General features: G+C 37.2%; 1 protein-coding gene across 1 annotated transcript in view; it reads left to right on the top strand.

Annotated features, from left to right (window-relative positions):
• Positions 1-5,291, top strand: part of LOC124260840 (1-phosphatidylinositol 4,5-bisphosphate phosphodiesterase classes I and II-like) — a 179,800-nt gene extending 174,509 nt beyond the window's left edge. Inside the window, exons 30-32 of the mRNA XM_046695160.1 lie at positions 565-622; positions 2,939-3,025; positions 3,759-5,291. Coding sequence (XP_046551116.1) covers positions 565-622; positions 2,939-3,025; positions 3,759-4,040 — 427 coding nt within the window. The 3' untranslated portion in view covers positions 4,041-5,291. The remainder of the gene's footprint in view (positions 1-564; positions 623-2,938; positions 3,026-3,758) is intronic.
• The last annotated feature ends 9,370 nt before the right edge of the window (positions 5,292-14,661 follow it).

The raw sequence follows: 14,661 nt of genomic DNA, 5'->3' as shown, positions 1-14,661 counted from the left end.
ATCATTTGTGAAGGTTCTTACCAAGAAACACGTGGATCATACTGGTAAAAATATGTTTAATTTTATTGTCATAGGGTAAATACGTAATTATTTTGACAAGCACATGTAATGGTTTTGCCAAGATTCTGGACCATAAGCCAAAACTACTGTACAAAATATAGAAACTGTAATGCCAAAGATGTTGTCAGGTAAACCTGATTAAGTTCTGGTTATAGAAGCTGATTTTCTAGGTTGACGTTTAGCAAACCAGCCCATGTGCATGTAGGCTAAGGCGGCTCAATGGACATAGCCTAACTTATGATGGTGTGCCATGATCCACTGATAAGGATTGAAGTCCATCATTTCATGCTTGTCAGTTATAGGGCTTCCCTCACAGAGTTTGCTTACATTGTAGAGATCAATCTATTTGCTGACTCTCACACTCAGGGAATCACTACAACATCTGATAATATGGTGGCCATGGGGATTTTGTTTTGACATTATTTGCCAACTTTTTGTAAAAGGCATCCATCAGTGTTCAAGGTTGAGAGTGTATGCAATAAATTCAGCAATCGATTGTTTCAGAATAAAGAGAGAGGCACAAACAAAACATATCCAGGTTGTGGTCCAAGAAAGACAGAGGGTATGTTTTTCTTCACATTGTATTTAGCTTTGATTACTCTGAATACTCTGCCTCCCTCTATTACATCACAGCCAATAATTCTGAATTTTGGATAATATCAAACTAAAAATGGTTTAATTGTAAACACATGTCCTCTTCACTGTAAGCCATCCCAACCAGTTCTTTACCTTGTGCATTGCCTTTGCATATGGCAGGAACATCAATTCTGTGTGCATGCGTGCGTCCGTCCGTCCGTGCACATCTTTTCCGGAGCATAACTCTAAAACCGTTCAATATTTCTTCACCAAACTTGGCACATAGATAGATCTGGTGGTCTACTGGTGCCTTTTGGTAGTTTTGGATTTCTGAATAAAATATTTTTTTGCATTTCCATGGCAACAAGTTTCATTTTGACTCAAATTGGTGGTAGTGCTCTTTTCCGGAGCAGAACTCTAAAACTGTTCAATGTTTCTTCACCAAACTTGGCACATAGATAGATCTGGTAGTGAACTGGTGCCTTTTGGTGGTTTTGGATTTCTGAATAAAAAATGTTTTGGCGTTTCCATGGCAACAGGTTTCATTTTGACTCAAATTGGTGGTAGTGCTCTTTTCCGGAGCAGAACTTAAAAACTGTTCACTGTATCATCACGAAATTTCATACATAGGTAGGTCTAGTGGTGAACTGGTGCCTTTTGCTACTTTTGGATTTCTGAATGAAATGGGGTTTTTTTGCGTTTCCATGGCAACAATTTTGCCTTCAACTGAATTTGGTGGTAGTGCTCCTTTCTGGAGCAGAACTTTGAAACCTTTCAGTACTCTGCTTCCACTTAGCTATATACCTGCCAACACATTTGACATAGTCATAACTCGTAGACATGAAGAGTATTTTGCCATTGAGGGGGATTTTGATGACTTTGTCTTCTTGTTAGTTTATGCTATATTCTTTGTGTTCTTAATGTTAACATCAATTCTAAGTTAATTCTAAATTGTGTCATAAGATATCTATAGTTTGTTCAAATCTTGAAGTATAGCGATAGGTAGATATTTGTAAACCTCATTTCAGAAGCCTCCAAATAATCCTTCCTTATGGTACTTCATCATTATGTGCACTGCATGGGAAGGCTTTGCTACACCATCATTGCTCTCTTCTAAAAAGATGAGGCAAGATTTGGAAAACGTATATCAAGTTCTCCTAACATGAAAGCATGTGACCCAGGAAGGAAGAATTCAGTGTTGAGAAGTTACATCAGAAAAGTTTCCAACCTGATCTCTCATCACTGTCTCATCTGATGGAGGCCCTCATGCATTGCTCCATCACAGCATTGGTGAATAAATCTGTCATACGTTGGATGGATATTCGTTTAGACAGTCTATCTGAGATTTACCTGACTTGCTCACACATCTAAAGCTAAGAAACATCCTTAGGGTATTCTGAGAACCCAAACCATTACGTGAAGTTGCAAGTGATGATTATGAAAGGTGTTAGTCAGCCCATCCAATCTTGTTGGTGGATGAAATGTCTGGGGTTACTGATGTATTTTTCAAGAACTCACAGATGACAACTTTAGCTCTGCCTTCTTCAAATTTGGCTGAACTCTATGACACCCATTGATCTGAATGCCATAGGTGGAACTACAGTCCAGGAGACATGACAGATGTTGACAAAACTCTCTATATTAACGTCTGGAGATGAAAACTTGGGAGACAGGTTGTGTCGGTACTGGCTGCTACTGACAATGCCACAATATTAACATACCTACAACAACAGTGGGGAACGAAATTGTAAAGTTTGTTGACTGAAACTGTGCCTTTGTGACTTGTCTCCATCAGAATCATGAAATGGACACTTCCAGTTGTCAAATTCTCCCTCTGATCATTGAGACATTTCTCCTCTGCCACAAGTGGTCTGGAGCACAAGTTTCAAAGTACTCCCTCTATTACAATCAGAATGTAAACCCTCTCACTTCCCCATCTGTATGTAGCAAACATACTGATTAGATAGAAGTTATTTTTCCCACCAAGGCTTTTGCAGAAGGTATGTTTTGCCTGAGAACTGTTTATGATGGCTGACAGTGAAGAGGACTGTTTGTTGAAAATCTAAGGAATTTTAAGTGTGATTTTAGCCCGATTGAATGGATATTGTCCGTGATGTAATAGTGGTAGTATTCTTAGACACAGTGATAAGTATCTTTATGGTACAGGCCAAGTGGGTTCATTCCCTACTTGGGCACTGGTACTGTACTACTCAGTTGTAATATGATCAACATTTTTACATTTCCTTCACATGCTTGTTTTTTGCTGCTATGATAATGTTCTGAATGCAAACCTTGTGTACAGTTGAAGGACATTCTGGAGAAGAAGAAGGAGGAACTGAAGAAGAACCTTGAGGCAGTACAGGTGGAGTTTGAGCAGGAGAAGGAGGACGTAAGTCAACATGTTTACATACTGGAGGGAGGTCATGGTGGTTCATTTAGTGGGGGGAGGTCACGGTGGTTCAGTTGGGGGAGGGAGGTCATTTAGTGGAGGGAGGTCATGGTGGTTCAGTTGGTGGAGTGGAGGGAGTCGGTGGTTCAGTTAGTGGAGAGGAGGTCACGGTGGTTAGTTCAGTTGGGGAGGGAGGTCACGGTGGTTCAGTGGTTCATTTAGTGGAGGCAGGTCATGGTGGTTCATTTAGTGGAAGGAGGTCATGGTGGTTCATTTAGTGGACAGGGAGGTCACGGTGGTTCAGTTAGTGGAGGGAGGTCACGGTGGTTCATTAAGTGGGGGGAGGTCACGGTGGTCCAGTTAGTGGAGGGAGGAGTCCACGGTGGTTCAGTTGGGGGAGGGTGGTCATGGTTGTTCAGTTGGGGGAGGGAGGTCACAGTGGTTCAGTTGGTGGAGGGAGGTCACAGTGGTTCAGTTGGGGGAGGAGGTGGTTCAGTGGTCACGGTTGTTCAGTTGGGGGGAGGGAGGTCACGGTGGTTCTGGTATTTCAGTTGAAGTCATGGGGAGGGAGGTCATGGTGGTTCAGTTGGTGGTGTTTCAGAGGGAGGTCACAGTGGTGTTTCAGTTTTCGGTTGGTGGAGGGAGGTCATGGTGGTTCAGTTGGGGGAGGGAGGTCATGGTTGTTCAATTGGGTAACTGCTGAGCATATAATATTTATGTTCTTCTTTTTCAGGCCATAAAAAAGTATCAGGAGGAGTTTGTCCAGAAATGTGACAGTATCATGGACCAATACAAGGACAAAGTCCCAACCCCAGGAGCAGATGGGTCAGGGTTCCAGGCTGACAGCCAAATGTCACCTCTGAAAACCCCCTCCGATACATCCTCCCCCTCTCGATCTTCAGCTCATTCCATTCCCTCAAAGCCCTCTTCTCCAGTTCCAGTAGAAGAGAAGGCAGGGTCACATTTAAATGGCGGGTCAAAAGTTAACAGTCGTGAGGAGATGACAGTTATGTAGATTTTAAGCCAGTTAACTAGCATAATCAAATGTTGATGTAAAATATTCATTAATTTATTCTCCTTATTTTAGAGCAATTGAATGTGTAATCTTTGACAAACCTATTTGCTCACATGTTTAGATGTGTATAGAGACACAATGTTTTAAAGTGAAGCCAAGTTTCACCTTGTATGTATTTTGAATGTTTATGTGTAAATAATGCAACAATTTAAGAGGGACTTTTATATGAAAGGTATCATATTTCATGATCTAGAAAGTTTGAATTTTGTAAGACATCTGAAGTTTAAAATGAAAACTACTCCACCCTGTAAATATTTAGTGTAGAACAGTTTTACCCCAGGGTTTTGAACTATGCCAAAATGGCTGACACGACTGGTGTGTAGCATGTATTATGCTATTGTCATATATAGTAGACACTCTGCATAGCAAAGTATCAAGTGTCATCCTAAAAGGTATAAACAAGAAGCTAAAAATATATATATGCCAGAACTAGATGATAGGAAAAGGTAATTGATATGATTCAGATAAATTGTGCCTCAAAAACCAGAAAACTGTGTATTTAAGTTAGATTAATGACGGACTGTGCCGAAAGGTTTCCATTGTCTGTGTGTAATTAGGGTGTGGTTTACTGCCACTCTGATCTACATCATAAAAGTTGTTAGCAAAGTCGATGTGAAATTACTTTGATCAAACATGCCAGTTTGCCTGTTTGTTTGAGCGGAGTCCGTCTTTAAAGACTTACACCAAATCATGATGGACAGATTTATTCTGTATAAAAAACGATTTTATGTAATAGGCCAAGAATTTCATGCAGATTTTACATCTGAGAAATCTGTTATATCAACCCCAAATCATCATAGCATCACCCTGTAAGATTTGTAAACTGTTACCGTATATATCATTTCCAGTGACCAAATCTGACCATTTTTCATGTAAGATTCCAAGCACTAAAGAGAATGGACTGGGTTTTATCTATGAAAATAGATACAGTTTGAGTGGTAAAACATGTAGTCCACATGTCATATCCCCACACATGATCTGCAGGGCTGTTGCTAATCTTCAATACCCTATAAGTATCATTGTCATAGTATGATACTTTCTTAAAGTATTGTTGCAATAGGATACTTCCACAGTATCATATTATGATTCTCTGTAAGTATCAGTGTATCACAATATTCTGTCGACAATACGGTCCATATACTTGGTTCATTGTGACAGTCTAAGCATCAGTGCTTTAAAATATTCTGTACAAGCAGTGGATAGTTAGTTAGGTTGTGTATAAATACAGTACATGTTTAAATAAAAAGAACCTGTCCAGTGATATCAAAGTAACTGTACACTTGTGCAACAGTTCATAAAAAATATCCATGGATCTCCATAGCATGTGTAGATACAGAAACATAGATGTATTTACAAGGGAGACATTGTTTATAGTGAAAACATGAGTACATCTTCTTGCATACGATATGTACAATTTCAATTGGATAAATATTGTAATTTGACTGAATTATGATTCTGAACCGGATGGAATAGAGCTTGTTGACAGGTTATCATGTATCATCACAACCTTCATACTATTGGGATATGCTTCATGGAGAGGTTTGTCAATAAGGGCTAATGGGCAGTGGGATATGTGTTAGTTTGGGGAATCTCATGTTGTCCTTTCCTTCCTTCACTCAATGTTTGTTTTCATTTAGGAGGATGTAGGTGCCCTGTTTTTAAGTCAGATCATGAAGTTGAAGAGTCTTACACCTGTTTGGACAGCAAATATTACAACTATTATTATTTCCCACTTTTCACTGTCTATTGACGATCTCTGAAAAACATAAGGAGTCACAAAGATCATATCACAATGCTTCTTGAAAGGTTTGTTTAGTGGGACTTTCAAGTATTCAGATCTTTTCTGATTATAGATATAATTATGATATAAATTTTATAATGTCCACAGTATCACTCTAGTACAAATTTGTTTAACTGACATCCCAATGTAAACTCTCTGATAATAATTAGAATCACTATTAATGGAGTTGGAACAAAATACTCAATAATTGGTCAAAGACACAGCAGTTTTCTGTGCATAGTTGTCTCCCCTTAGCAGTGGCAGGAATTGTTCATCATGAATGTCAGAAGGTGCATGAACCTTTGTTAGCACTGTATACCCATCCATGCTCATGGTGCTTGACTATGACCTAAGCTGCATAGGAAAAGAAATTAGACAATTTGATGGTTTGAACGAACAAACAATAAATGGTTATTCAATGGTGATGTATTTGATACGCGTATCACAGGCGATATTATATGACTCACATCAATGAGTACCTCGTAACAGGCTACTGTTTTCAGCCTAGAAAAGCTTTAAATTATTTTCCAAATCCAATTTTTAAGTGTATAGTTTCTTTTGCCCAGTTTACATCATCTTCTTGTATTGTTCCTGAAGTTACGGCTAACTGAAACACTGCTTCCAGGATATGTTAAACCTGACTGAGTAGTATTTGAAATACATGTAATTGGCCTTGATTGAATTGGTAATTGCCATGACTTCAAAGTAGGAAATGGAGAAGTGAAAGGGAGGGAAATGCTTAATATTGAACCTTTTCACCTGTACAAACGATGAACCAACTGACAAATTCTGTCCAAACAGATGTAGCTGAAAGACGATTAAGATAATTATATTGATCTTTCTTTTATATATCTGTGATTTTACATGTCAAACAGTTGGAATTCTGGTTGTTTAATGTTTGGTATCAGACAAATGGCATCAATGATATAACTCTGATACCTGCATTTGAATAGTTGGTACAAATACTGAATTTCACGGGGAAATATTTTTTATGAATTCATAATTTTTTATATAACTGAAATGAAAATGTATGTCATGTTTCTTACATGCTGAGTAGCCTTGTTTGTACTAGCATTTTAGTAATGTACATGATATTCCAGAGTTTATCAAGACTGTCCGTATTCTCTTGTAAACCAATAACTTTTTAACTTGGTTTTCTTTAAGAACGAGGGAAAACATCTACAGCATCGGGGGGAAATACTATGAGTGCATAGTTTTATATAAGTAATTCAAAGAAATAGTGGGAAATGATAATGTTATCAATAAACCTGTCATTGTTTGTGATTGTGAATGAAAATGTTTTCTTATGTACACACCAATAATCCTGCATTTACAAAGATAGGTGATAAAACATGCAGAGGAAAGAAAAAAATCAATCTCTTGTATTTTGTAAGATTATATGAAATCAGAAAGATCTAACTTTATTGATATTTATTCTAGATTTTTCTGGAATATTGCTGCAATTCATACAGTGCATGCAAGTCATTTTGTTTGGTGACCTGGAAAATTCAGAGAAATTCAATTTTCTGAATATGATTTGCATATATTCAGATACTCAGAAATAATATGCAAATTTCTATCACACTTTGTGAGCTCACTAGACATAGTTGTGCTATTTATAGATTTTATACAAAGTAGATTTTAGTCATTGATAGTGATGTGTGGAAATTTTCAAAATGTTTTATTTGGTATGTTGTCAATGAGGTTTATTCTTTTTAAACATGGCAAATTTTATTGAATCTCATTTTATTGATTTTTATGTGATTAAGCTTTTGTGCATTTACTGATGCATGTACATTGTACTGTTAATGGTGTCTTGCTTTCTGTATTGAAATATTGAAGATGAATGTATCCAGATCAATGGCAGGTAGATTATGTGAACCAATACACACTGGAACGATTAGAAGACAAGTGTGAATGATTTGATTTCTCATTTCACTGCACAGAAGGGTGGTCATGTTGATCATAAATATATTTTCTGGTCAGCAGAATTCAAGTTTCTTTTTTTCTGCTACACTGTAATTCATTATTAGAAAAGAATCAGTAAAGAATCAGCTTATAAATAAATTGATCCCTATCTCTTTATTGTTTTAGCCAATCATGTAACTGGTCTTGTACATCATGTCATTTACAACTTAGTCTGAAATTATATATCATCAAGTCAAAGATAAAACTCTACATTTGTATCAGCAGAGATTGAATTAGGTTGGTATGATTGTGAAGTTTGGGGATATTGTACTTTGTCATGTGATGAGTAACTTTATTATTACATTAAGTTTCTTAGCTTGTTTCAAATATTATTAAAACCATTTAAAAATATGTTAACGAAATCTAAGAGATATCTTTTCAGTAATGACATCATTAGATATGCACCAAACAGTATTTCTTTAGTATTGGTAGTTATGTTTTTATTATTTAAATGCTTTTGCAATAAAGTCTTTAATTACCACTCTTCACTCTACACAGTGTAATAGTTGCACTGCAAGTCTGGACTGAAATCAACCCTCATTACTAATGTCCAGTTGACCTGCACATTCCAAATGATACCACCAAAATATAACATTTACCAAATATATATATATGTATGTTCAAGTTAACCATTGTAAACAATTTCAGCAATGATATTATGCATTAGAACCAAGCTTGTGTGGTTCTTATGTTTATGCTTTAAGCCAGATTCTGTCAAAAACTTGGTTTATCCAAAGACATTAAAATATATAAATAAAACGCACTAGGATGGCTTTTTTGCTTCCTGCCAGAAATAAGTACAGTGTTTGCAATAAAGCCACTGATGTCCCCTTGTTATCAACAAAGATAAATTACTGTAATTAAAATCGACTTATATTTTAGAAAATCCTCAAATATACTTAAAATTTGATTATGTGTTTTCTTCTTTTTTTTTCTTGTTGTTGACCTACCAACCATGATGTTTTGTCAAAAGATCTTTTAACCCCTCAAAAGACTTTTGCCCAAGTTGGGTTAGTTGTTTGTCTTGTAGGACTAGTCAGGTCTCCCATAGACCATGCAATAGACATGTATATTGAAATCTAGGGGAGACTACTCTATAGATTTCCTAGAACATAGTCCTATCTACTTGAGATGTTTATATTTTTACATTTACATGGTGTAAAGGAAGATTACTGTTTGGTTGCTATTCATCAACCAGTAGATCTTGAAGTGGCATGTTCAGTGACAGACTTGTTGATTCTGGATTTCATAACCCATGCCATGAATGAACACACCTCGCTGTGACCTACCTATTATCTTTGATCATCATTATAGTCAGTGTAGCAAAATTTCATTTCTTTAGTGTGTTTAGTTTTTCATGATTTTCATTTCACATGGAACTAAGATGTGTGGCATACTTACATTTTTTAGCCAGTTAACTATGGTGCTCTGAGTAGTGATCGAAAAAAAAGGAGTAATTTGTTGTTATATTTATGCCGTATAATAAGTCATAATCTGGGGAATCCCAGCTTTACAAGAATGGAAGTCTTTTATTAGCCATCAGAGTGCCCCCTAAGCTTTCTTATTTTCTCTTTCTTTCAGAAATGCCATAAGTATGATCTCTTCTTCATGATCTGTATTTATCATACAATCATAGAGGTAGTTATTCATGAATCTTTCAGAATTAGAAAACAGTAATATGTATTCCATAGACATATTATCTTGTAGCCTGTCAGTGTGTCATGGCCTGGTCATATTGTTATATTTTCATACACAATGTGCTATCATGTTCACTGTGTCAAAAACAACAGGTCTTTTGTATTTTTGGTCTATATGTTGCTTAAAAACAGTTAATATGACTGGAATCAGTTTGTTGATATGTCAGTCTATGTGCATACATGATAATGTATCAGAGGAAATGGTCCTAATCTTAGTTGTTCTTTCTTGTATTTCAACAACCTTTGACATAAAGTTAGGACAGAATCTGGTTCAATACAAAATAATACTTTTTGGGCAGGGCTTACAAACGAAAGTTTTTTTAAGAATTGCAAGTAGTGTTTCCAACATTCTAAAATTGTAAACAATATGTATTCCATACACATGAAGTAGATTAGTTGAAAACTTGCTCACTCAGCAATATTCATTGGAGGAGGAAGATAGAGAGAGTGCATAGATGACATGTTAATGATTTTTTATATTGATATGGTAGTGGAGTCTGAAGGTCAGTTTTGACCAATCTAAGGACTGGTGATATATGCATGATTCTATTTTGTTTTATGTGGATATTATTATAGGGAGGGCATAGTCCTAGATGCCTGGAGTCCCTCATTCTTCTACTCTATGATTGATGAATGATATAGAGTGACAGAAGGTAAATACATAAAATGTAAATGTAATGTATCAATGGTTTAATGTCTACTATGAAATGATTGCTTTAATCACTGAACAGTGAAGAAATGTGAAAGATTGGGGGAAAATTTGAACTTGAATCAGCTTTATACCATAAACCTTGTTGTGAAAACTACTGGTCATATATTGAAAATATTTGATAAATAAACATGACCCAAACTACTGTTCAGGTACCTGTGTTGTACACCCTACATGCATAGATGTTTATAATAAATAAATATTTTACAATATACAATATATATACAGTGTTAGAGACACTGTCAACTCTTGGTAGTTGCATCTGTGCTAGTCAGTTTGCTCATTTTACCTGGATATTTTAGATAATAGTGGAAGAGGCTCAAGTAGGGTAACAGTCAGTTACATATTACATGTATATACATCAAGTTACATGTATTCACTGGTTTCGAGCACTTAGTCAAATAAACATACATCAAATTTTACTTGATTTGTTAGCAAAACCAATTTTAACTATGTCGATTCTGGTCAATATTCTGTTTAGTGGTTCCCATCTTGTGATATTTGCAAATATTTTTCGTAATTATGCCCCATATATGCATATACAAATGTCCTATATTTTCACTTTTTGTATATTTTTGTTTGTATAATATTCTCCTCAAAACTGATGTACATTTCCTCAAAAATGTGTCATATATGTCCTTAGTGAAAATGTTTTTGTGTATATTTAAATCATAATCATTTGTTGATCGGTGTGAAATATGTTTCTAGCTTAGAAATGTCAACCAAAATGTCTCCCGGAGTATTGAGCTGCTACGCAATGAAAGCTATATTATGTATGACTGAGTCGAACTGTTTTGTTGGGCATGAGAAAAGTTCAGCCTTTTTGCCATGTTGTCTTTCTGCTTCAAGTCATCATATATGTTGTTGATGTTATTCCCTGTTGAAATGTTTTATTTGTACATCCAAAGGAGTCTTTCTTTCACCTTAAAACCAATGGCACATTAATGGTACAGTCTGAGTGATCTCCCCTTGTCCCCCTTTCCGACCTTCAATCCCATCCCTCCCTCCCTCCCCGACCCAAGCAAGATGTTCGCTTCATTGTCTCAGTACTTCATATCCAGAGTAAAATTTTAATACCTATCTAAGTCTTTGTTTTTTTGTGTACATGATTATACCTTAACAGGAACAGTATTTGGTGATGGGGGACTGGCTGGTGGAAAAATTCCACCCCCCTGCCACACAATACCAAAAGGAGTTAACAGTTGGTACTTGTGGTTAACCAGAGACCATATAATAGATATGGTCTCTGGGTTAACCTGTCTGTTGCTCAGCATTAAGGGGATAAACAAGGGCTGGTTGAGTCCGTTTAGTGTGTGCAAAAGGGGTATCTATGTTATACCGCAGCATGGCATCTCAGCAGGATAACAGACATTACACTGGACAGGTACAAGCAGCCACGCAAGCACCTGGCTATTTCAGTGAAATAATCTTGAAGTGGCCTGTGACCAATTTTAACCTCACCTCACCTACAGGTCACAACACTGAAGTGATGAAGATCACGTTCTCATGAAGTGAATGGTATCTTTAAAGTGCAACAGCTGAAATATTTACCAAGTATTATGTCACTGGAAAAACTAGTGCTCCAGATGGCAACGTTTAGCATGGGGTCGGAGGAAATTTGTTACAAACCTGACTTATCAAGCATGCAAGAATGATATTTTCCATATTGGTTTATGCTAAAAGTACGAAAGCGTCATACCTTGATGCAAATCATATTCAGACCCGCAGTACAATACATTTCTTGAATTGGGAATATAAAGTGGTTGCTCTCAGTTCTTCGATATTTATAGGAGGTAAATACCAGCTGCGGGAGAACAGTATTTGGGTTAGTAAGGTGAAGGAATAAATGACCAGTCGCAAAGAAACGCCTTATCAGTGGTCACAGATGTCGCACACTGTGTCCTCACAGTTCACATTTAAGTTGGGTCCTGACCCGGGATCCACGGCAGGCTCAGACACCTGAGTTGCAGCAATTTAATATGCGAAGTTCCGTTCCATACAATTTGCAGAAGGATGCCTGTCTTGTTTGCACCATTATCCAGCAATAATTTTAATGATTATTCACAGAAAACAACCTCAACCACGTTAGATATCAGATACTCCAATATGTGGGTAGAGACAATAGGAAGTATTTACGATGTGTGACGATCAATTAAAATACTACCATGACTGCAGTTTGTTTTGGACTCCTGATTTTGAACAAAATCGGATGTGTGGTGTGTGACCCATTCATACATTTCAATATATTGCATTCCTAGGCCCATAACTATGTTTTATATCGTCAATAATACACTATATACGTGTCCCCGACATACACTCTTATATCCTGGTTGTTCGGTCTTATTTCCGCACTGGGCAATACTATATCTATTAGGTGGTCCTCTAACATAAGCATCAAACAAGTTTAGCTATCATTTCCTGTTTTTCGTCTCGTACGTCAAACGTGGGTTGCTGAAGATCAATACAAAACCGGGATCTTCACGGGTAGCCTCTGGACGCAGCAGACACACTTTCCCAGGCCCCCCCAGGGTAGGTACTGTCTACTAAACAATAAAAAAGGAGTCGGTTCTATTCGAAAACACCCCAACAAAACCCATGTTACCTGTGCTTGATTTAGAGAATAACCAACTCGGTACGAGTGATTACGGGAAATATGCCCGAGTTGAATAATGTTCACAGTGCCGAGCCTTGGCAAATGGATATGGCATTGAGCACCAGGGAGGCGCAGGTAGGCCCAGAAAATTGACTGTCGGTGACAGGAGGCGGCTTGGTATTCTTGTTTCTAAAAACGAACGAAGTTGTTTAGAAAGCTTTAGGCTGGATATCATTGATAGAGGAACTGTGGCTGTCTGTAAGGAGACAATTAGAACTGAGCTGCATGCAATGGGTTGGCAGAAAAGTCGAGGAATTCCATCACCGATCATGAAACCTGAACAAAAGGAGCGAAGGTTGAACTGGTGCTTACAGCATAGAAATTTTAACTGGGACAATGTGATTTTCTCAGATGAAAGTTCAGTGTGGTTGTTTCCTAATACACTGAAATTCTGGACCTAGCAAACTGAAAAACCTTTGTATCAGCGCCCAAAGTACAGTCCGAAATTTAACGTGTGGGGTGGCATATCTGTGTTAGGGGCAACGCCCCTCTGTGTATTTGAAGGGAATATGAACAGTGAGCGGTACACAGATATTCTCGAGGGACATTTACTTCCATCTGCTCACGTGTTCTATGGAAATTTTTTGGATTTTCCAGCAGGACAACGACCCAATACATCGTTCAAAGCATTCACAGGCCTGGTTTCGGACCCAAAATATGACATTATTAGATTGGCCAAGCTATAGCCCTGACCTAAATCCAATAGAACATGTTTGGGGACTTATGAAAGAAAGTGTCAATAAGAAAAATCTGACAAATATTGCTGAAATGAAAGAAGAGGTGGTCCGATATCGGGACAGTATGGACCACGACTTTCTAACTTCTTTGATCAGTAGTATGCCCCGCCGCATTGAAGCCTGCATTGCTGCCCATGGTGACTTGACAAAATACTAACTGTTCACCTGTCTTTGAATCTGGAGTTATGTTCTGCTAATATTCACATTTAATACGTGAGTAATGAGTGAAAAAAAAAAAATACAATCTTTAAATTCTCAATAATTTCTGGTTGTACTGTATAACCAAACGTTGTTACAAATATAACCAAACATTAATCGGGCAAACTTCAGTTTTCATTGAATATATTTCAAGTATTGACAATAGTTTACATATTCCAAAATACTGCATCACCAAAAATAGCTGTTTCCTGCATTTCTGTACCGTTACCTTTCTGTAAACAATTTTCAGTTGCTTTTAGTAATGTCATAAAAAACCCACACCAAATTATTCGTAGACGTTTGATGGCACGCCTCCAGACAAGCCCATGTCTATCAAGGAAGTGAAGGGTGAACATTGACTCTTCTTTAGACATTACGCAAGACCATAGGCTATACCCGCAGTTTTGTGTGTTTTATAAAATGCTTTGAACACCACTGGCGTCTGTAAGGTTTCGAGAGTGTTTGGCCGAAAGGTTTGGAGGGAGTACTGCGTGGGTTGGAGCTTCGAACCCAGTCATGGACCTTTCTACATTGCTACTAATGTTTGTAGACACACATGTAAGTGTGACGTTAAATGTGCTACTAAGCAACTCGACGCATGCTTTTGTTAGGTAACATTTCTTCTCTGTAAACATAATTAAATTGAAATGGGAAATGACTTACACAGTGAGATAACAGCTGTTTTACAATACCTATACTGAAATATAACTGATAGGACCGATTGTATTTCTTAGGTAATGACAGTTGTGGTTGTGGCGGTAATGACAGTGTGTAGCCATGGACATGCTTGTGAAATATTGATTATGAAAATAAAACTTC

The sequence above is a fragment of the Haliotis rubra genome, unplaced genomic scaffold (assembly GCF_003918875.1).
Source record: "Haliotis rubra isolate DU_JTF1 unplaced genomic scaffold, ASM391887v1 Scf78, whole genome shotgun sequence".
Lineage (NCBI taxonomy): Eukaryota > Metazoa > Mollusca > Gastropoda > Lepetellida > Haliotidae > Haliotis > Haliotis rubra.
Note: the sequence above shows the minus strand (reverse complement) of the source record. Positions and strands in the feature narration are given on the sequence as shown.